General features: G+C 42.4%; 1 protein-coding gene across 7 annotated transcripts in view; it reads left to right on the top strand.

Annotated features, from left to right (window-relative positions):
- The window catches only part of LOC137621649 (ral GTPase-activating protein subunit beta), a 260,222-nt gene that overhangs the window by 102,821 nt on the left and 135,799 nt on the right, over positions 1-21,602 (top strand). For all 7 annotated transcript variants that reach the window (XM_068352115.1, XM_068352116.1, XM_068352117.1 and 4 more), the window contains 7 exons: positions 4,519-4,643; positions 6,063-6,146; positions 6,402-6,578; positions 7,483-7,575; positions 8,012-8,140; positions 19,868-20,051; positions 20,508-20,664. In XM_068352115.1, the coding sequence (XP_068208216.1) occupies positions 4,519-4,643; positions 6,063-6,146; positions 6,402-6,578; positions 7,483-7,575; positions 8,012-8,140; positions 19,868-20,051; positions 20,508-20,664 (949 nt within the window). The remainder of the gene's footprint in view (positions 1-4,518; positions 4,644-6,062; positions 6,147-6,401; positions 6,579-7,482; positions 7,576-8,011; positions 8,141-19,867; positions 20,052-20,507; positions 20,665-21,602) is intronic.

Here is a 21,602-nt window from a genome sequence, read left to right on the forward strand (position 1 = left end):
GTGTTTGCATTTTTTACGTGTTTTTTGCGTTAATCACCAATTAAGCGAATAAGCAATGGGTCCAAAGCAAGGGAGTGCAAACAAGGGTAGTGAAAAGAAAAAGCTTATGATGACAATTGAGGTAAAGCATGAAATAATCGAAAAACCTGAGAGTGGTGCACGAGTGACCGAGCTGGCTCGCCAATATGAGAGGAGTACATCAACAATATGTACCATCCTCAAGCAGAAGGATGCTATAAAGAAGGAAATCAGAGACATATTAGCGAAGTGGCAGGAGTTTTCTGATTTTATGGAAAAGAGGCGCTCTGACAAGTTGGCGTGTGGTCGTGCGTTTATCCTTTGTGACGACACTTGTGTACGTCATTTTCGTAACATTTTGAAGGGGAGACAAAAGCAAACAGCCCTCGATAGGTTCCTTTTAAAAAGGCCGGCAAAAAGTGAAGGTGAAAGCGAGTCGGAGAAGAAAAGTAAAAAAATGAAAATGAAAACAAAATTAGAATTAAGTTTAGTGTAACGTAAGATTAACATTAATTTAATTGTGTGTGCAGTAAGCTAATTTTATTCAAATTAAATTTAAAGTTTAAGTTATGTTACGTAGTGTTACAAAAGTGTAGCGAACTGAATGTGTTGCCGTCAACTCTCTCTCCTCCCCTTTCTCTCTCCCTTCTCCTCTGCACACACCGCCGTTAGCTGCTATCGTCTGTCTCGAAAGTAAGAACTCCATTGACAATTAAAAACTTGCTTTTCCACTGTATTATACTGTTTTTAGGTGTTTTTTCAGAGTGTAGGAATGGATTAATATTTTTAAGTTATTTTATGTGGGAAAAATGTATCCGAGATACGAGCAAATTGACATACGAGCTCGGGTCCCGGAACGCATTAAGATCGTATCTCAAGGTATTACTGTACTGTACCTGCATTTTATAGTTATTACTCTTTTATGGGGACACCTACAAAAAATATGCAATACTATATTTTGTGTTTTGTGCTATATTAGAGCTGTTAACATTTACAATGATAGATTTTATAGTCGTATATCTTTTCCATCAAGACCATTTTATTTATTTTTTATTAGCCAAGTAATGTTTGAATAATAGGAGTTTGTTCCAACACGAAGTACTTACCTCGAACTACTTTCTTAGGAGTATCTGGGATCTCCTCCCATCCGACCAGAATTTTGTGTAGTTTACCCTACTCCCGTTTTCTATGCGGGGCATCTCTGGCGGAGTGATACGCGCCCAGAGACGACCCGGGTCAGAGAGCATGCTTGCTCAGGTCTCGCTCTCCAGTAAGTTTCTGGTCGCGTTGGCGTAACACCCCGACGCTCTCTCTTAACCCAGTGCGACCCTTTGTGTCCCTGATCCCTTTTTGTCTCACGCGGTCCCCACGTGGTCCCTTTGTGTGTTTCCCTATCCTTTCCCTCTGTGTTCCTGTGTCTCGTGGTGTATTACTAGTCCGTTATGGAGCATCCCCGTCTTTGCCGGAAAATCGTGTGGCGCTTTCCTCTCTAAACCTGAAGTTGACCCGCAGTCCTTGTGTTCGTCGTGTAGGGGCAGTGTGTGTTCCCCTACAGCCACGTGTCCGGAGTGCGAGTCCTGGAATGAAGTGCAGTGGGTGCGGTACGGCACTAAGAAGAAGAAGGCCTCCCCTAGGAAGTCCAGCGTCTCTTCGCCCCTCGCTTTGCCTGGCGTCCCGTCGGACAGAGTCTCTCTGCCGTCTTCCCCTACCCAGAGTAGGGGTCGAGGTAAGTCTGTTGCGGGAAAGCGGCCTGTGGCCCTTCCCCAGGAGTCTGATTTACCGGACAGTGGGATTATGTCTTCGGTCCAGGCAAGTGGGGGCCTGAGGGGAGGGGGTAGGTGTGTATCCGGAGGACGGAGCCCTGGTGAAAGCAGGTCCCGTCTCTTCGGATGATCCGATGTGGGGAAAAACGGTAACAGTCTCTTCTCTTGTCTCGTGGGCAGGTTTTTCAGGTGTGCCTCTGAAGACACCCTTCAGAATGCCCCTGAGGACAGAAGAGGACTTTGAGACCTGGTTCCCCAGCGAGGAGCTCCCCCGCTCCTCTCCAACGCCTTCAGCTACGTTCCCGGTGGACTTCATGGAGCCTTCTTCACCGGCCAAACCCCATGCAGAACCACCAGCAACGCGGCAAGACTCAGCCCCTCCAACGAGGTCCTACAGGTCTTCGGGCTCCTCGGTCGAGGCATACTCTTACTCGTCGGAAGACGGAGCCCTGAGGGACCATAGGAGACGACGAGATAGGTCCCGCAGGAGAAGATCTCGATCGCGCTCCCATTCACACTCTCGCCACGGGAGGAGACGTTCCAGGACCCCCAGGAGGAAGTTCAGGAGAAGTCTTTCGCCAGAAGAGGAATGGGTACGAGTCTCCATTCCCCGTAGCCAACTCCTGGGTGTTGCAGCAGTCGCGGGCACCTCGGGATGGCGTCCCAGGCCCCGCTCACCGGTAGGCTTTGCTGACGAAAGAAGGTATGACCGACGGAGGGACTTGTCTCATCAGGCACCAAGGGACAGGCATAAGTCCGCAAAGGTTCCGACTCCACCCGCCCAGCCGGGAGAGTCGCCCCTTTGGTCTGGCAGCCGCGTTCCGGCCTCAAGATCTTCGATGAGTCGTCCAGAACGGGAGAAACACCTTTCCTCGACGGGCAAACCCGCAGACCCATGGTCCGTCGGAAGAAGAGATAGAACCAGGACGGAGTCCTCCGTTCCAGCGGCGATGCCCGTCCTACTACCTGAAGCGAAGGAACTGGACCACTCCAGGAGGATGCCTCCTCCCCGTGTGGCTCCCCCCGTCGGAGGTCCTTCGTCACGAGAACTGAGGCCCCCATCGGAGAAGGTAGAAGACAGAGAAGAAGGTTCACCCGCGGAGGGTTCCGCATACAGGAGGGTGATAGGCCTCATCCGGTGGCACCTTAGGCTGGATGAACCTGAGCCCTCTACTGACGAGGTCTGGCTCTCGAGCCTCAACAGATTGGTGGATGCGCCTGTGCAGCAGAGGCCCTCGCTAGCCCTCCTTTTGGCAAGGGATGTGAAGCTGGGATTGGCGCACGTTAGCAAGGTCGTGGCCAACCATGCTGAAGCCCCCAAGAACCAGAGTGCGTCTAGACTTCTCCAGTGCCTGAAGACGCAATCCCGGTTCTACCTCCCTGAAGGACCCGCGCGGAGGCCTGCGCAGTAGAACCAGCAGTCGCCATCTTGGGACAGGGTGCAGCGGAGGAGAGGGCTACCACGGCACCGGTTTGTTTCTCCCCCGCGGAGAATGTGTTGAGGTGGTTTGTCCATGTAAAGAGAATGGAAAAGAGCTGTCTACTGAAGGTGATGAATGCAAGAGTGTATAGGAGAAGTACAATAGGAAGGCCAAGGTTTGGATGGATGGATGGAGTGAAGAAAGCAGTAGGTGATAGGAGGATAGATGAGAGAGAGGTGAAAGAGCGTGCTAGAAACAGGAATGAATGGCTAGTGATTGTGACACAGTTCCAATAGGCTCTGCTACTTCCTCGGGTCGCTTTGGTGACCGCTAAGGTAGTGGCTGTAGGGGATTCAGCATATGAAGCTTCATTGTGGTTGGAAAATTAGAATACTATAAGTGCTTTGCCCAATAAGAAGAGCAGCTAACTAAGGATAAAATAGAGAAATAACTAAAATGAAATTTAAACCATTGACCTCCCTAGCCAGAAAACCTTTAGGAGCCTTGACTGCAGATATCAAAGCCTTTTCTACAGAATTTGGGGAGCCAAGCCCCCGTTATCAAAACAGTTGGTGGGAAAATACCGTTCTCACTTCCTTCTACCTCCTTGTTGGGTAACTTCCTTGAAGGCAGTCTGCCTTTCCAGCAGTGAAGGCAACTGTTGTGTCCTTCTGGAGTTGTCCTGAGGTGTTAGAAGAATTAGATCTTGTAGAATGTGGATAAGGAGGTATTCTTTCAGTCCATTTCTAGGGAGTGGTGTTTGGCCTGGCCATTGGGTCCTCATCGATAATGTTGAATACTGTATGGCTAGGGGATAAAGTTCTTTCTATATAGAGGAAGGCATTTTTGTTTTTGGTCAACTTGCTTCTACTTGAAATTTGTATACATTGAGCTTTGTATTTTTACTTGGTATAAGCAAAAGGATGAAAAAAGTAAATGGTGTAAATTATGTGTACTTTCTGCATGTGGCCTACAACCATCATATCACTGACAAATAAGTAGGATTTTTATTATGGATGCTCATGGGTATACTAGTGTATATTTGGAATCATTCTGAAATATGCCTTATAGCTTATGTTTTGTCACTTATTGTACATCCAAATTTTTTTTTTTTTTCGTAGTGATGAATAGACAATCTTCATGATTCTTTGTGCTTGTTACAAGGCAAATAATTCTTTGTGAAAGGGTAGTTGATTATAGAAATAGTTTAACTGTAACCTAAAGTTCATTACCTCTAGGTCATTCATAAATGGTTTGAACGTAATGTTAAGCAATTTCATGAGAATTTCATAGCACAAGTTACTTAATTTTTTCAGAGAGAGTTGTCAGCGGTGGCGTCATCGTGCAGGTTTGATTGACCAGTGGAACAGAATTAACTTCGCTTTGACTGGGAAACTCATTAGCTTTATGTATGGACCATCATTTCCAGAAATTAAATTTTGTAAGTTAATTCTTCTTTTCTAGACTTTTGCTACCATGTGAAGGCATGATTATAATTATTGTTGATAACTAAAAGCTATTCATAACATGATTCTTCTAAATTGAAACCCTTCTGGTATTTAGTAGCACTAGAAATAAAAAGTTTAAGGCACTATTCTGTTTCTGTAACAGATATTGGTAAAGTTTATGCACAAGTTTTATAGGTAACTCTTCTCTTTCACAGATTGTCATTATGTCTTTATAATGACTCACTATTTCTTTCTGAAAACATCATTTTAAGGTGACTGGAATCAAGTGACTGCTTTTTCTCACAATTTGATTATTGTAGTTATTATTATTATTATTATTATTATTATTATTATTATTATTATTTAATGATATTATTACAAAATCACGGAGTCAGGCTAATGAGAGGCAAAATAAAAATAATTACTAATAGAATTTTTATATTCAAAGATTGAAAGAAAATTAGCTGCTTTGAATTTGTTTTCAAGTTGTTAAGACCATTATTATTACCTCTGCCAAGGAGGTTGTATTTTCGAGTTGGTTTATTTATTTATTTATTTAATTGTGTGTTTGTGGACACGATTACGTCAAAGCTACTTGACGGATTTCGATGAAATTTTCACTGAAGATAGACCTTAGGTTGTGGGAGACTTCATTAACTTTTGGAGATGATCCATTACTGGATCTGGATTCTTCATCAGGATTTGCATTTTTCACAATTTTAAAGATTGTGTCAAAACATTGATACATTGGATTTTCAGCAAATTTTAACAATGTATAGATCTTTCATGTGTAAACTGTAAAAGTTTAAAAAAAATAGAAAGATTAATAAGATAGAATAGTATGCCCAAGTGTACCCTCAAGCATTAGAACTCTTGAATCATAGGTTCTTTAATCACAGAATACAAATGTCATATCTTTTATTCTTAATAAATTTTATTTTATTAGTTACCTGTATATAAGACATGATTACAATTTGATGTGTTTATTAAATAACTTTAGAATTGTATTTTGGAATACAGACAAAATTAATTATAAAATATTAACAGTATTCTTAATATTCCCTCTGCCACTTATACTTTTTGAAATTAAGTGATTGATTTTTTGTGAGCCGGTGTCATCTATCTAGATATTGTGAACATAACTTAAAACCTTTGCCTACTATTGTTGGTTTTAACTGACAAAATCATTTTTCAGCATAAAGTATGATAGCATGTGGCTTCTTCCATGTCTACTCTTCAAATCCTCTTCACTTAGTGTATTAGTGCTTGGCATGTACTGTAATCTAAATTCTTTGGGTACAGCTGCCTTTGGCAGATGAAAAATTGTGTTACAAGATTTACGTGGAGCTAGTAGTTTGTTGCTTTAATATATATTTAAAATGTGCATATGTATTTCTTTTTTTCTTGAGCAGCTGAAGATGATCTGAATATCATTCCTTCTACTATGAGCCGTGATTGTATTGCACAAGTATGGTATCGCATTCTTCATATTATAGGTGAGTGTGACTCACGTTGACATCAGTGGAAATAACATGACAATCTCTGTTGTTGTAAAATATGTAGAGTAGGAGTTAAACAAGAGATCTGAATGGGAAGAGACTTGCCCTAAAGTTTTGCTGGTTATTTAAGCATTCTGTCAGTATTAGTATATTGTGCTTTAGCATGAAGAATAAATACTTAAGTTTAATATTGTTCTTGTAGTGAATTGTTAGTCATTAATTAATACCAATAAATATTTCACTGGTCTGTAGGTAACCCAGTGGATTTAAGCCGACACACAGTGATAAGCAAAACTCCAGCATTCCTTAAATATGCCATATCCTCTGAATTAGTAATTGAACCAAGTCAGCATCCATGCCTGCAGATGCTCCCTTCCATATTTCTCTCGGCTATGAAAGGAGTATCAGGACTTGTGGATGCGTTTCTAGGTAAGCAGTGTTGCTGAAGTAAGTCTTTTCAGGATATTATTTTGAAACTCCTCAAGCAATCAAAAATATATTTATTTCTAGTTTTTATTTATTTAGTTTATGATGTAATACAATTTTATTTATTCAACTAAACATAGGTTAGTAGTTTGGCTCAAATGTAATATGTTAAACTGGTAAAGGGGTGGTACTGATTCATCTTATAACTTTGCATGAGGGGCATGATTTGGAATTCCTTATCATCAGAAATTAAAATATGAAATTTAAATTAAATTTATGATAATGAGCTTTTACTTTGGAATGCTTTTGTTATGTTGGTAGATTGAGAGTTACTGTACTTGAATGATTTTTCAAGGATGCAGGATTGTAAGTAGTATGCAAAGTTGACTGGTACTTTATCTTATCATTTGAAACATATACTAGTTTCTTGTCTATATTAAACTTGTATATGAAATTTGAGATTGTTATAGTTGATATAATACATTAATGAATGTAATTTATACGATATATGTCTTCAGTTTACCAAAGTATGCTATAAAACTTGAGAGGAGAATATTAGTTACTTTTTTTAATTTCCTTCATAGGTTAAGGAAATTTCATGTAAAACACTACTATATTGGTTTAAGCACTGTAGTACAGTAATTAAAGTCTGTACAAAGGTGATGTCTTGCCATGCAAAATGGGGCTTATATTTGATACCTTTTGTTTTTGTAACTGCTGCAAGTTTTGATTTTTAATAAAAAAATTTTATATATTTTCTTGCATTGGGATTATTTTTCACTAAATGCTTTTTCAAATTGCATGTTTTTTGTTGGGTTTTCCATTAGTTTGTGTATGATGGGATATGTATTAGGTTGTTTAGAATTTTAAATGGCTTCACAAATGAATTTATATTGTGCATTTATAGGTGTGCCTAATATATCATTGGAAAATCTCAACCAAAAAGGACATCATCTCTCGTCATCGTCATCATTGTCTTTATCCTCAGAGGGACGTGGAGGTTAGTTTTTTCTTTGCTTTTTTCGTTCTTAAATGATACTTTCAGGAATTTCACACCGGGTTCACCATGGAAGTCAAGTGGAAAGGCATTAGTGTATTTGAAGTACAGTACCTTAGGTTTTTTTCAACTACTCTATGTACCAACAATTCATTCAGTTTAGGGTTAACATTATTTTTTTATATATGTAGCTCATTACTTGTTTTGTTGCTAATGTCTTTATTTTTTATGCCTGCCTTTGTTTTTATTTTGTAGTTATCTGGGTGAGAAATACTTACATTAACCTTTTGAATTTAACCATGTATGTTATTTACTGGTAAAATATTGTCTGCTGTGAATTGGGCACATAAACACGGCTTATTATAAAAGTGGGTTCTTCTGTGTGCTGCACAATATTCTAAGCTTCAGGGAGTCATAATTTTTTTTTTTCCATTTTCAGAGGACTCCACTCGGCTGTTAGCAAGTGGAAGAGCAAAGTGCAACAGTATTTTGCATTTGTTTGGACCTTGGTTATTTGAAGCTGCCCTTATAAATTGTAACATGCAAGCCAGCGTTGGTTCTCAACATAGTAAGTACAGCAGTTGTGCCTGTTGCTATCAATTATAAAGAAATATGGTTCAATTTGTTAGTTCTACGTAATTTTAAGAGCAAATAATTAAATCCAATCTTGCATCAATACATGTTGGATATTAAGTAACTTCATTAACAATCCAAAGAAATTTATTTCTTTTAGAATTAGTAATTTATGGAAATATATCATTGGTATCAGTGTATTTGTTGGTCTCAAAGCATCAGCTGCCCCTTTCTTAAAATTCTGAAATTCTTCACCTTCCAAGTACTTTAATCCCTTCACTACGATGACGTACAGTGTACAGTACTTCAAAATATGCATTTAGGTCTCCTAAGCAGCCTGCCAAACCTTCATTGCTTTGAGGAATGAGGGCACTGTGGATTCTATTGACCAAAAGTGCAAGGACTTGGCCTAGTGCCAATGGAAGCAGAGAACCCAGAGTCAGTGTTCCTTCGTGAAGTTTCTTGGACTCATTTGGTAATGCATAGGTCTGTTCTTGGTAACTTTCCAGGGTTGAGACCATCTTTGGAGCTGCCATGGCCAGATCTTGATAGTTTGGCCCTGGATGAAGTTGACAATCAGCTCTGTGGATCTGAGAAATCTGCACTTTTGAGGCAGTGTAGGTGTTACGGGCCTGTTGGAGAGACTCGGATCAGAAGGCATGTCCCTCTCATTTCTGAGTCAGCGGCCATAGAGACTAATGCTATGGCTACCCTCCAAGGAGTCTCGTTGCTTGACTAATGTTCAAGCTCTATGGTGTTATTTGCGAAGACGACAGGGATTTCATCTCCTGACTCTAGAGAAATACCAAGAGGCTCTTGTTCTGGTGGAAAGGAAGTAATTTTTTGACAAACTGGGCAGCGAACCATTAAGTCAACTGGGGTTTGAAGAGGAAGGGTGCTTTCGTGTCCCGATTTTCGAAACAAGTTGGCCCAGAGGTAGCACTGGTGCTTTGAAACACTTTAGTCCAGTGGTCCATGTCACTCTGACTGGAGAGTCACATGCAGATGGCAGTGGAGAAATGGAAAACTGCTTTACAGGACTCCCAGATCCACCACACACCCTCCTTCAATGGCTCTGGCTCTTCGAGGGCGTGTATAGTTGGTTTAAAAAAAGTTGCCACGAACTTCTCTAGACCCTGATTGTGACAATCTGCAACTTCTTCATCTTGGAGGATCTTGAGCTTGCACTAAGGTCTCCAACCTGACCAGTTCAAGAAGGGAGGTAGAGTGAGATGCTTATGTTGGAATTCCCCCCCTCACCTGCTGCTGCAAGGAGGGGGATGCTTGGCAACCTGGCTGGGACATGGGGCCCAAGCCTTGTTAATGTCCTTCTGGATGAGTACTTACTACCTTTTCTGGACTGCTGGCCCTTCCTTATCTTACAGACCGATGGCATTTGTAACTGTCCTCCAACATAACTAAAAGCCCTAGTATTGTTGCAGTGGTGAAAGGGATGTTGTTATTATTATAATTATTACTAGCTAAGCTACAACTTAAGTTGGAAAAGCAGGATGTTATAAAATTGTGCTGGAAGATGTTTACTCTTCCGGGTGAAGAAATTACCTGGTGACTGGAGACCGGTCATCAAAGTCTTTCCCCTGAGCAATCAGGTTTAGGACGGAAAGGGTACAAACTGTGCTGTGTTCTATCAGATAAGGAGACTTCATTCTTTCAGTGTATCTGAAGGATGTGTACTGTACTTTCAAGTTCCCATTAATCAGTCCTCTCGAAAGTACCTTAACTTTTTCCTCAACAGAGCAGTTTGCCATTTTGATATCCTGTGTTTCCGACTTTGTACTGCTCTCTAGGTGTTCATTTGAGTGTTCATGCTGGTGGTGACTTTGGTCCCTCTTGTATGGGATATGCTTTTTGGTCTATCTTGATGATTGGCTGATCCTAATGTCCTCAGCGAAGCAAGTGTTACAGGATTGAGGTCACCATCTTGGTTTTTGTCATAATATGGAGATCACGATGGATTGGGAGAAGTCGAATCTCACACCCCAGCAGAGGTTGTAGTATCTGGGTATTCGCTTAGAAATGGCGGTAGCAAGGGTCTTTTCATCAAATGACAGCATAAGAAAGCTCTTGAGAAGTAGGGCCATCGTTCAGTTTAAGATAGTACTTCCAGCTTGAGGTTGGCAAAGTCTTCTTGGGCAGTTTTCCTTGTTGGAGAAGCTTGTTCCTCAGGTTAGCCACTGGCATCTCCACCAGAAATCCCTTCAGTGGTATTAGAAGAATTATTGGTCAGCCTGCAGAGATCCTCCCCCCATTCTCTGATGTTCCTGTGGGACAAGAGGTATGGGCCAGATTTTTCCTGGTGATAGGGCGAAGAAAACATCACTAGGGAAGTTAGTCTTAACTCCCCGCCTCCAGACATGCAGCTATTGGCAGATGCATTGAAGGTTTGGTGGAGCTATCACTTGGGTAACCTGGTCGCATCAGGTATATGGCTCAGTAGAAAATAGCATTTCTACCAATGTTTTGGAGATACAACAACCATTACAAAAAAATAACAACCATTACAAAAAACATATGAAGAAGCAATTGGTAGTGCTGGTGAACAACAACACCACCGTAGTACCTTTCATCGCAAACAATGAGTTACCATTTTCATATCTCTATGCAAGTTGATGAAACAAGCTCATCTGGGTGGTGAATCATGCCATACCCTGTCAGCCAAATACATTCTGGGAAAGAGGAATGTACTAGCAGATATGCTAAGTTGCCAGAGACAGGCTATAGGGTTGAGTGGTTCCTACATTCTTGCATGGAAGAAATACTTCTTGCCTTTTAAGGCTCACTGGGAATCGACTTGTTTGCCACATCGCTAAACAGGAAGTTCTTGGTTTTCTGTTACCCTTTGTAGATCCATTGATACTGTTAGAGGATGCTTTCTAGCACCTATGGGATCATCTAGAAACGTGCCTTTCCCCTCTTCAGTTTGATATACCAGCTGGCACTGAATATTGATCACACCATGTATTAGATGAACTTGTTACTCCCAGATGGCCACGAACTGAGAGGTATCCCAATCTTTTAGCGTCACCAATTTATATCTTAGTTTTACTCGTCGATCTTCGCCTAGTAGTGCCTGCAAGTGCAGCTGAGGAAGGCTACCAGTCAGACTTGAGCCTGGTTTTCTATATGAAGAGCATATATCTCTTCTCCTCGTGGAAGTTTTCTGTGCTTGTTAAGAATTTTGAGGAGTTTTTTTCACCCCTGGACTTCTGGCCCCCGGATTGGGACGTAATCCGTTTTCTTAAAGTCTCTGTTATGCATGCCCTACATGACCCTTTGAGAAGGTCATCCTACAGAGATCTGACTGTCAACGTTGTCTTTTTGCTAGCTATTGCATTGACTAAGAGTTGGTGGGTTGCATGAACACTCTTGCATTAACTCACTCTGAAGGTTGAAAGGAGGTCTCTTGTTTTGTGCCCAAATTCATTGTTAAAACCTAGACCCAGGTATGAGACCTTTTCTATCCCCTCGCTTCATGATTAGTTGGTTGTAATCGAGAGGAGATGCTTTGGTGTTCAGTGTGAGACTTCTGTAATACAATCTGAAGAGGACTCAACATCTTAGGCTTGAGCGTCAGTGATATCTTTAGCTCTGGTAGAACCAAGGAAGGTGTCGAAGAAACAGTCTCTTTCTTGCTTTGTGGGACAATCAAAGGGCGTACCCTTTGACCCTTGAAGGGTTCAAGGAACCAGTTTAAACAAGAGCTCATGTAGTCAGGGATATTGGTCCTACTTTAGCCTTCTGAAGCATCTTGCTGTCGGACAGGTGATAGAGTTTGGAAGTGCCAAATAACCTTCTCAGCCTTCTTTCTGTTCAAGGAAGTATACAGTACTCACAAGTCCTTCAACTTTTGTTCTTACCCTGTGGTGGCTGCTCAAGTAGTCATGTAGCCAGCCCAGCTCCCACACTAGACAGAAAGTATCTTATATCTGGTACTGTAATGCGTATGATATAAGTCTGGACGATAGGTAGAGTGACTAGCTCTTCTGCGTCTTCTTTCCTTCCCCTCACATTGGATGAAGCAGCTGTATTGGATGTAATGTAATGCTGGAAAGCTACATGTCTGAGTTCCACTCTGTAAAGTAGATTTTTTAAGTAGTAGTTCTCTTCCATTTTCCCTTGATGAGGCGGGAGGTTGGTAGAATGAATACTAGCCCATTGGCCATCATCTGCCGGGTATTTCATTCCTTCCACAGTGCGTTTCCTCTTTTGGGAAGAGAGATTCCTGTGTTGACCAAGTACCTGGTAAATAACCAAATACTGGACAGTCCCTATGATGGGCTGATACGAGGTTTCCGGAGAAATCTCCATCGCTCCTATATGGGATCAGGGAGACTGGCATGTTCTTGGGAAGAAAAAGAATCCACTAGTTCGGTTCTAAGGGGCTTCCTACTCACCAATAAGTGCGTCTGCCTATTCTTAAAACATGAAAGCTTTTTAAATGAGTAGGAACAAATAACAATTGTAATAGTAAATTATATTTTACCTAGCCCTACAAACTTGATTTTTTTAAAAAGTTAAACTTCTGACCTCAACCACCCCTTTCAGTCCTGAGCTGAAGGTCAAAAGTGAAGAGTGTGACAGGAGAGTGGTCGGGGCTACTCACGTGTGCTCACCACATGTCAGTAAATACATCATTAACGATTTCAAAAGCTGTTCCAGCTTCACTGAATACATTCCTTGTTTGGAAAAATAAGAATTTTTCAAAGTTTGTTGCTTTACATTTATGACAAACACTTGAAGGAACAGCTTTTACCATTTGAGTTGATTTCAAAAAGTGATATGAAGTATAATCTCTTAGATTTGAAAGTTACCTTAAGGATTGTGATGATTTTTTTTTCATAGTCTGGCATTTATTCAGGGAATTTTCTTGGATGGAAAACAAATCTTAAGATTCATAACTTGAGCTTTTTGGAATTATAGGTACAGTACTAACAAATGGCTCATTAGAACTACATTTCTGTAGTTGTTCAGGTTCTGTGACCTTAGAGTATGCAATGTGGTCTGGATCTTGAACATTCAATTGTTTTAGTAATACTGTAGATCATTAAGAATTTCTTTGAAAAACAGCCTGTTTGGTGTACATTTATTTATGTGATATCCATATAGCACAGTAATGTAACTGTATTTTTTAATTTTAAATATTTAACTTAGCCGGTGAGTATATAGTTGCAACTCTGTTGCTCGACAGACAACTCTACGGAAAAACTCGCCAGCGATCGCTACACAGGTTGCGGGTGTGCCCAACAGCGCCATCTGTCGACCAGATACCCAGCTCTTATGTAAACAAAGACTCAATTTTCTCTCTGTCGACGTGTCGACAAGACGTACTTTACTCGCTGTTGCTAAACTGGAGTTTTTCACATCTAATTGGTGAAGTACTATATTCTAGTTTTGAGCTTTCGCTGTGCAGGGTTTTTCTTCAAATAAATCCTTGAACTCTTTTTTTGTATCGGATTCTTTGTTGATGACTTAGATCGTTTTTTGGAATTTTCCCTTGACCTATTCAAAATGGCTGACCCTTCACAAGTTCCCAAATTTAGGAAATGCAATGCTAGGGACTGTTCTAGGCGTCTGCCGAAGGCTTCTATCGACCCTCACACTGTTTGTTCCAATTGTCGGGGTAAAACCTGTCAATTGGAAGATCGGTGTGAGGAGTGCGTTGGCCTTTCGGAATTTGATTTTATCGAATTTCAAAAGTACACACGTAGGCTAGAGAGAGATAGAGTTAGGAGAAGTTCTTCTCGATCTATTGATATATCCTCTCCTCATGCCCCACAACCTATTCCTTCCCCTGTAGTGGTTGCTCCTAACCCCCCTCCTGGCACTCAGGAACCATCGATGGCTGACATGATGCGTGCCATCCAGGCTCTGGGTGAGAGAGTTGAGTCCCTTGCTAGTGACCGTAATCAGCTCATGGCGGATGTTAAGGAGCTTAAGTGCCAAAGTGCAGTGGGAAGTGCTAAAGTACCAAGTGATAGTGTTGTGGACAGTGTTGCGCTTGAGGGTTCGTCTGTTCGTGCCTGTCGTCCTCCTAGTCCGGGACCTCTTGCAAGCTCCCAAGTCCAGGGGAGAAGCAATGTCGTACGACGCATGGGTTCGAGAGGCTTTAATCAGCGAACAGACGTTCCCTCCGTGGTATCGGGCGTATCTCCCCAAGATTGCTCCTACCTACCTAAGACGAGAGAGCCCATTTATACCTCGTCGTCTGAAGGTGTTTCTCGCAAGAAACTTTGGACCAAGGTCTCGCGACCGTTAAAACGTAAATCGGTCCCTTCAGCACAAGTCCAACGGCCCGGTTGTAGCCACTGGGTCAGTTCGGACTCGTTGCCGTCATCCGATGACTGCTCACCGCCTAAGAGAGGCAAAGCGGTACCGCTTCAGACACTAACACCGTCTGTCGCCGCACCTGCTCCCGTAGACCCTAAGTGGTCTTTACTGCAAGACATGCAGTCTAAGCTTACGTCTCTGATGCAGGACTTTCATGCGGAGAAGGTTGCTGCCGTACCAGCTAGTGCAGTACCTAGCCTACAACCCTCCAAGCGATCGGTTGTGCGTCCTGTGGACGCTGAGGTAACCTTCTCACGCACACCAGTTGAGAGAGTTCCTCCACCCATGCGTTCCAGTGTGGTCTGCCAGCCGCATGTTGACGTTAAGCGACGCACGGAGGTTGGCTTTAACGTTCTGGATGTTCAACAACCTTCAGAGTTGCCTTGTTTTGACGCGGTGCGTCAACCTCCGCAACCCAGTGTGGTTTCCACTGCGCAACCCAGTCAGTCTAGACAGTCTCGGGTAGACGCTGTGCGTCCTCGCGCTACCATGGTTGTTGCCAGCTCACAGACTGGGCAGCAGGTCCATGACGTTGCGTCCGGCTCAGTCACGCATGCACCAGTGCGACCGGACTCAGCGAACCAGCCGTTACCCACTCCGTTGCCGTTTCCTCATCAGTTGTCGGATGAGGAACTTTCTGATGATGTTGCTGCGCATCTAGATGAACAACAATCAGAATTGGACGAGCCTAAGTCTACTCAACCCTCTTTGGACTTTAGAAAAGTTTTGGCTATTTTCAAAGAGCTGTTTCCTGACCAGTTTGTTTCTGTGGCTCCTCGTTCTCCGCCTTCAGAGTTTGTTTTAGGCATGCCTTCTACCGCACCTGCCTTTACTAGACTCGTCCTCGCACGCTCGTCCAAGAGAGCTTTGCGGGTGATAGGAGACTGGTTACAGTCCAAGAAGAGTTTAGGGAAGACAGCATTTGCTTTTCCCCCTGCTAGACTCTCTTCTAGATCGAGCGTCTGGTATGCCACGGGAGAAGTTCTCGGCTTGGGAGTTCCTGCCTCTGCCCAGGGCGACTTCTCAAGTCTTGTAGACTCTCCCCGCCGCCTTGCCATGAGACGCTCAAAGATTTGTTGGTCATCATCGGACCTGGACCACCTTTTGAAAGGAATCTTTAGGGCCTTTGAAGTTTTTAACTTCTTAGACTGGTGCCTAGGAGCCCTAAGCAGGAAGATCTCTTCGACAGATAAAGAGACTTCCTTGCTCATTATGTCCTGCATGGACAAGGCCGTCCGTGATGGGTCTAATGAGCTTGCTGCATCATTTGTGTCCGGAGTCTTAAAAAAGCGAGAATCTCTCTGCTCATTCCTTTCTGCTGGAGTTACACCGTGCCAGAGATCTGAGCTTCTCTTTGCTCCTCTTTCCAAGTGCCTTTTTCCAGAAGTCCTGATAAAGGAAATAGCCGCTTCGTTAGTGCAGAAGGACACTCACGATCTTGTTGCGTCCTCAGCTCGCAAAGCTCCCCCTTTGCCTACCTTGTCAGCTAGACCAAGGATGCACACTCCAGCATCTCGTTTTATTCCGCCCTTTCGTGGCAGAGCCTCCAGCAGAGGAGGTGCTCGTGCCGAAGGGAAGCGAGGGAAGAAGAAAGGATCCAAGTCCTTTAAGGGCAGAGTCTGACTGCCCGCAACTTCAGACAGCAGTGGGAGCCAGACTCAAGAACTTCTGGCAGGCCTGGGAGAAGAGAGGCGCAGATGCACAATCTGTGAAGTTGCTCAGAGAGGGGTACAAGATCCCTTTTGTACGGAAACCCCCTCTAGCAACGTCTCCCATCGATCTCTCTCCCAGGTACAGAGAGGAAGAAAAGAGACGAGCCTTGAAACGGGAAGTGTCTCTTTTGCTAGAGAAGGGAGCGGTGGTCAAAGTCTCGGACCTTCAATCTCCGGGATTCTACAACCGCCTCTTCTTGGTTTCAAAGAAGACAGGAGGGTGGAGGCCGGTGCTAGACGTCAGTGCTCTGAATGTCTTTGTCACAAAGACGACGTTCTCCATGGAGACCACAAAGTCAGTCTTAGCAGCGGTCAGAAGGGAAGACTGGATGGTCTCTTTAGACCTAAGGGACGCCTACTTCCACGTCCCCATCCACCCAGACTCCCAACCTTTTCTGAGATTCGTTTTCGAAAAGGTGGTCTACCAGTTTCGGGCCCTGTGCTTTGGCCTAAGCACAGCTCCTCTCGTGTTTACGAGGCTGATGAGGAATGTAGCCAAATTCCTCCATTTATCGGACATCCGAGCCTCCCTTTATTTGGACGACTGGCTTCTCAGAGCCTCTTCCAGTCGTCGCTGTCTGAAGGATCTAAAGTGGACTCTAGATCTGACCAAGGAATTGGGTCTCCTTGTCAATATGGAAAAGTCGCAACTGGTCCCATCCCAAACTATTGTGTATTTAGGGATGGAGATTCACAGTCTAGCTTTTCGGGCTTTTCCGTCGGCCCCCAGAATAAGTCAAGCCCTGTTATGCATCCAGAATATGCTGAAGAAGGAACGCTGCTCAGTCAGGCTGTGGATGAGTCTGGTAGGGACGCTATCATCCCTGGAACAATTTGTGTCATTAGGAAGACTACACCTCCGTCTGCTTCAATACCATCTAGCTTTTCACTGGAAAAAGGACAAGACGCTAGAAGCGGTCTCGATCCCCATTTCCGAAAAGATGGTCTTGTCTGACTTGGTGGAAGGACAGTATCAACCTAAGAGAGGGTCTTCCCCTGGCTGTTCAGACTCCCAACCACGTTCTCTTCTCGGACGCATCGGACGTGGGCTGGGGCGCGACATTAGACGGTCGGGAATGTTCAGGACTGTGGAACTCGAGTCAGAGGATCATGCATATCAACTGCAAGGAGCTGCTGGCAGTACATCTGGCCTTGAAAAGCTTCAGGTCTCTCCTTCGAGGCAAAGTGGTGGAAGTGAACTCGGACAACACCACTGCCTTGGCGTACATCTCCAAGCAAGGAGGGACCCACTCACTGACGTTGTACGAGATCGCAAGGGACCTGCTCATCTGGTCAAAAGGTCAAGACATATCACTAGTAACGAGGTTCATCCAAGGCAACTTGAATGTCATGGCAGATTGTCTCAGTCGGAAAGGGCAAGTAATTCCAACAGAATGGACCCTCCACAAGGATGTATGCAAGAGACTTTGGGCCACTTGGGGCCAACCAACCATAGATCTCTTTGCAACCTCGCTGACCAAGAGGCTCCCAATCTATTGCTCACCAGTCCCAGACCCAGCAGCAATACATATAGATGCCTTTCTCCTAGATTGGTCACATCTAGATCTCTACGCATTCCCACCGTTCAAGATTGTCAACAAGGTACTGCAGAAGTTCGCCTCTCACGAAGGGACAAGGTTGACGCTAGTTGCTCCCCTCTGGCCCGCGAGAGAATGGTTCACCGAGGTACTTCGATGGCTAGTAGACGTTCCCAGAAGTCTTCCTCTAAGGGTGGACCTTCTACGTCAGCCACACGTAAAGAAGGTACACCAAAGCCTCCTCGCTCTTCGTCTGACTGCCTTCAGACTATTGAAAGACTCTCGAGAGCTAGAGGCTTTTCGAAGGAGGCAGCCAGTGCGATTGCTAGAGCAAGGAGAGCATCCACCCTTAGTGTCTACCAATCGAAGTGGGAAGTCTTCCGAGACTGGTGCAAGTCAGTCTCTGTATCCTCGACCAGTACCTCTGTAGCTCAAATAGCTGACTTTCTCTTATACCTGAGAAAAGGACGATCCCTTTCAGCTCCCACTATCAAGGGCTACAGAAGCATGTTGGCATCGGTCTTCCGGCATAGAGGCTTAGATCTTTCCAACAATAAAGATCTTCAGGACCTCCTTAAGTCTTTTGAGACCACTAAGGAGCGTCGTTTGGTTACACCTGGTTGGAATTTAGACGTGGTACTAAGATTCCTCATGTCAGACAGGTTTGAGCCGCTACAATCAGCCTCCCTGAAAGATCTCACTTTAAAGACACTTTTCCTGGTATGCTTAGCCTCAGCTAAAAGAGTCAGTGAGATTCATGCCTTCAGCAAGAACATCGGATTTTCGTCAGAAAAAGCCACATGTTCGCTACAACTTGGTTTTCTAGCCAAAAATGAGCTGCCTTCTCGACCTTGGCCTAAATCGTTCGATATTCCCAGCTTATCGAAGATTGTAGGCAATGAACTAGAAAGAGTCTTATGCCCTGTGAGAGCTCTTAAGTTCTATTTAAAGCGCACTAAACCTTTACGAGGCCAATCTGAAGCTTTATGGTGTTCAGTTAAGAAACCATCTTTGCCTATGTCAAAGAATGCTTTATCCTACTTTATCAGACTGTTAATACGAGAAGCTCATTCACATCTGAGTGAGGAAGACCAAGCTTTGCTTAAGGTGAGGACACACGAAGTTAGAGCTGTCGCAACTTCCGTGGCCTTTAAGCAAAATAGATCTCTGCGAAGTATAATGGACGCAACCTATTGGAGAAGCAAATCAGTGTTCGCGTCTTTTTATCTAAAGGATGTCCAGTCTCTTTACGAGGACTGCTACACACTGGGACCATTCGTAGCAGCGAGTGCAGTAGTGGGTGAGGGCTCAACCACTACAATTCCCTAATTCCATACCCTTTTAATCTTTCTCTTGAAATGTTTTTAATGTTGTTTTTTTGGGTTGTCCGGAAGGCTAAGAAGCCTTTCGCATCCTGGTTGATTTGGCGGGTGGTCAAAGTCATTTCTTGAGAGCGCCTAGATTAGGGGTTTGATGAGGTCCTGTTGTATGGGTTGCAACCCTTGATACTTCAGCTCCTAGGGGTCGATCAGCATCCTAAGAGGATCGCGAGGCTCCGTAAGGAAGACGTACTTAAAAGGCAGAGTAATTGTTCAAGTCGACTTCCTTACCAGGTACCTATTTATTTTGTTTTTGTTATTTTGATAACTTCTAAAATGAAATGAAAAACTCTTAGCTCATAAAATGTAAACATAAATTACTGGTCTCTACCCACCATCCTGGGTGTGAATCAGCTATATATTCACCGGCTAAGTTAAATATTTAAAAATGATATTTTGATTATAAAATAAATTTTTGAATATACTTACCCGGTGAATATAAATTAAATGACCCTCCCTTCCTCCCCAATAGAGACGCAGTGGGACGAGGAGAAAATTGAGTCTTTGTTTACATAAGAGCTGGGTATCTGGTCGACAGATGGCGCTGTTGGGCACACCCGCAACCTGTGTAGCGATCGCTGGCGAGTTTTTCCGTAGAGTTGTCTGTCGAGCAACAGAGTTGCAGCTATATATTCACCGGGTAAGTATATTCAAAAATTTATTTTATAATCAAAATATCATTTTTCAAAAATATTTATCATTTAAGTGGTACTGTGTTTTGATAATAAAAATTTGTATTATATAGAAACGGATGCTAGTGGTACCGCTGGTTCGGGGTCCCGTAGGCCTGTTTCTGGGTTTGGTGGAGAAAGTAGTAGAAAATCTAGTGATTCTTCAGTACCATCGGAACCCCAAAATGACCGTCTGGCTAACTTGTCCCCACAGCACTTCCAAGGAGGCCGAGCTGAGGCCCTTGGTGCCCTTTGCAGGTATTAAACAATCTTATTGTTTGGGTGTATTGATAATCACAGAATCCAGTTTTATTTTAATTTTTTTTGTTATGCTTTATTTGTTATTTGAGAGAATTTTAGTGTGCACCTAAAGAGATTTATTGATTGCTCAAAAATTTGATTCGTTTTTTATAAATTCACTTTAATTCATGAATATGATTAATTTTTTTATTCTGTACTGGATTATGGATTGGAAATTTATTTTAGAAAATGACGCTATTTTACTCTGCTAGCTTTGGCAAATGTAGATTTATTTGTATTGTTTTAGTTTTGAAGAATGTCTTGATGATTTCTGCACTTAATGTCTTCAAATGATCTGTAATTTATGAAGTTGTAAATCCTTATATTTGGGAGCTACTGCTCCTTTTTATTGTTTTGATAACCAGCGGCTATGATATTTCTAATTTTGTGTCTAACTATGTTCATAACCTTTAGGATATTTTGCTCCAAGAAGACAGGAGAAGAGATTTTGCCAGTATATTTGGCAAGATTTTATCTAGCTCTCCATCAGGGACTTCGACAGACAGATGCTATTGTCACAGCACACCAGGAACAAGCTAGTTTCACTTCGAATAAATACCAAGGCTCAAAGGTATGGTCTAATGTTTGATAGATTTGAATTTTGTAGTTATATCTTCTGCCTATTATTTGTATACAGTACAGGTTGAGAATCTTATTATATTGTATTGTCCCTGGTCTCGATATCTCTGACACCATCCTTCTGTTAGGTCTTTGTGCACGATTAATAAAATTTTTCATAATTCTGACCATCCTTTGCGTTCAGATCTTCCCAAGCTGTAATGTTCTGTACATAGTACTAGGTATGGATTTAATTATAAGTCTGGTCTTCACAATAGGCTCAATACTACATAGTATTCTAGAATTTTCATTCCAGCTGTGACCTGATGGTGGAATAATCTTCCTAATCTGGTGGTTAAATTGGTGGAACTTCATAAGTTCAAACCTGTTGCAAATACATTCCTGTGGAAATGGCTAACATGTCTCATTTATTAGTTTATGATTGAGCTGTATAAGTTTTATACAGTAAACCCTCGCTACTTCGCGGTTCGACCATCACGGATTCACCACTTCGCGGATTTTTTCCATAACCCATATATATACAGTAATATATATATATATATATATGTATGCATGTATTTATGTATATATGTATGTATGTATATATGTAGGTATGTATATGTGTATACATATAAATATATATATATATATATATATATATATACACACACACACACACATATATATATATATATATATATATATATATGTATATATATATATATATATATATATATATATATATATATATATATATATATATATATATATATCTAAAGTAGGAAGATGTGATGTAGTTCTAAGGGAAAAGTATGGGAAATATGTCTGGGTAATAAGCAAAGCTCTACCTCCAGTTTGTTTCTTCATTATGATCAGAGAAAAATGTAAATAAAACATTGGTTGCCATTTTTTATCGTGCTTTTTAGCGTGTTTAGGAAACCATTGATATAA

This window comes from Palaemon carinicauda, chromosome 28, assembly GCF_036898095.1.
Source record: "Palaemon carinicauda isolate YSFRI2023 chromosome 28, ASM3689809v2, whole genome shotgun sequence".
NCBI lineage: Eukaryota > Metazoa > Arthropoda > Malacostraca > Decapoda > Palaemonidae > Palaemon > Palaemon carinicauda.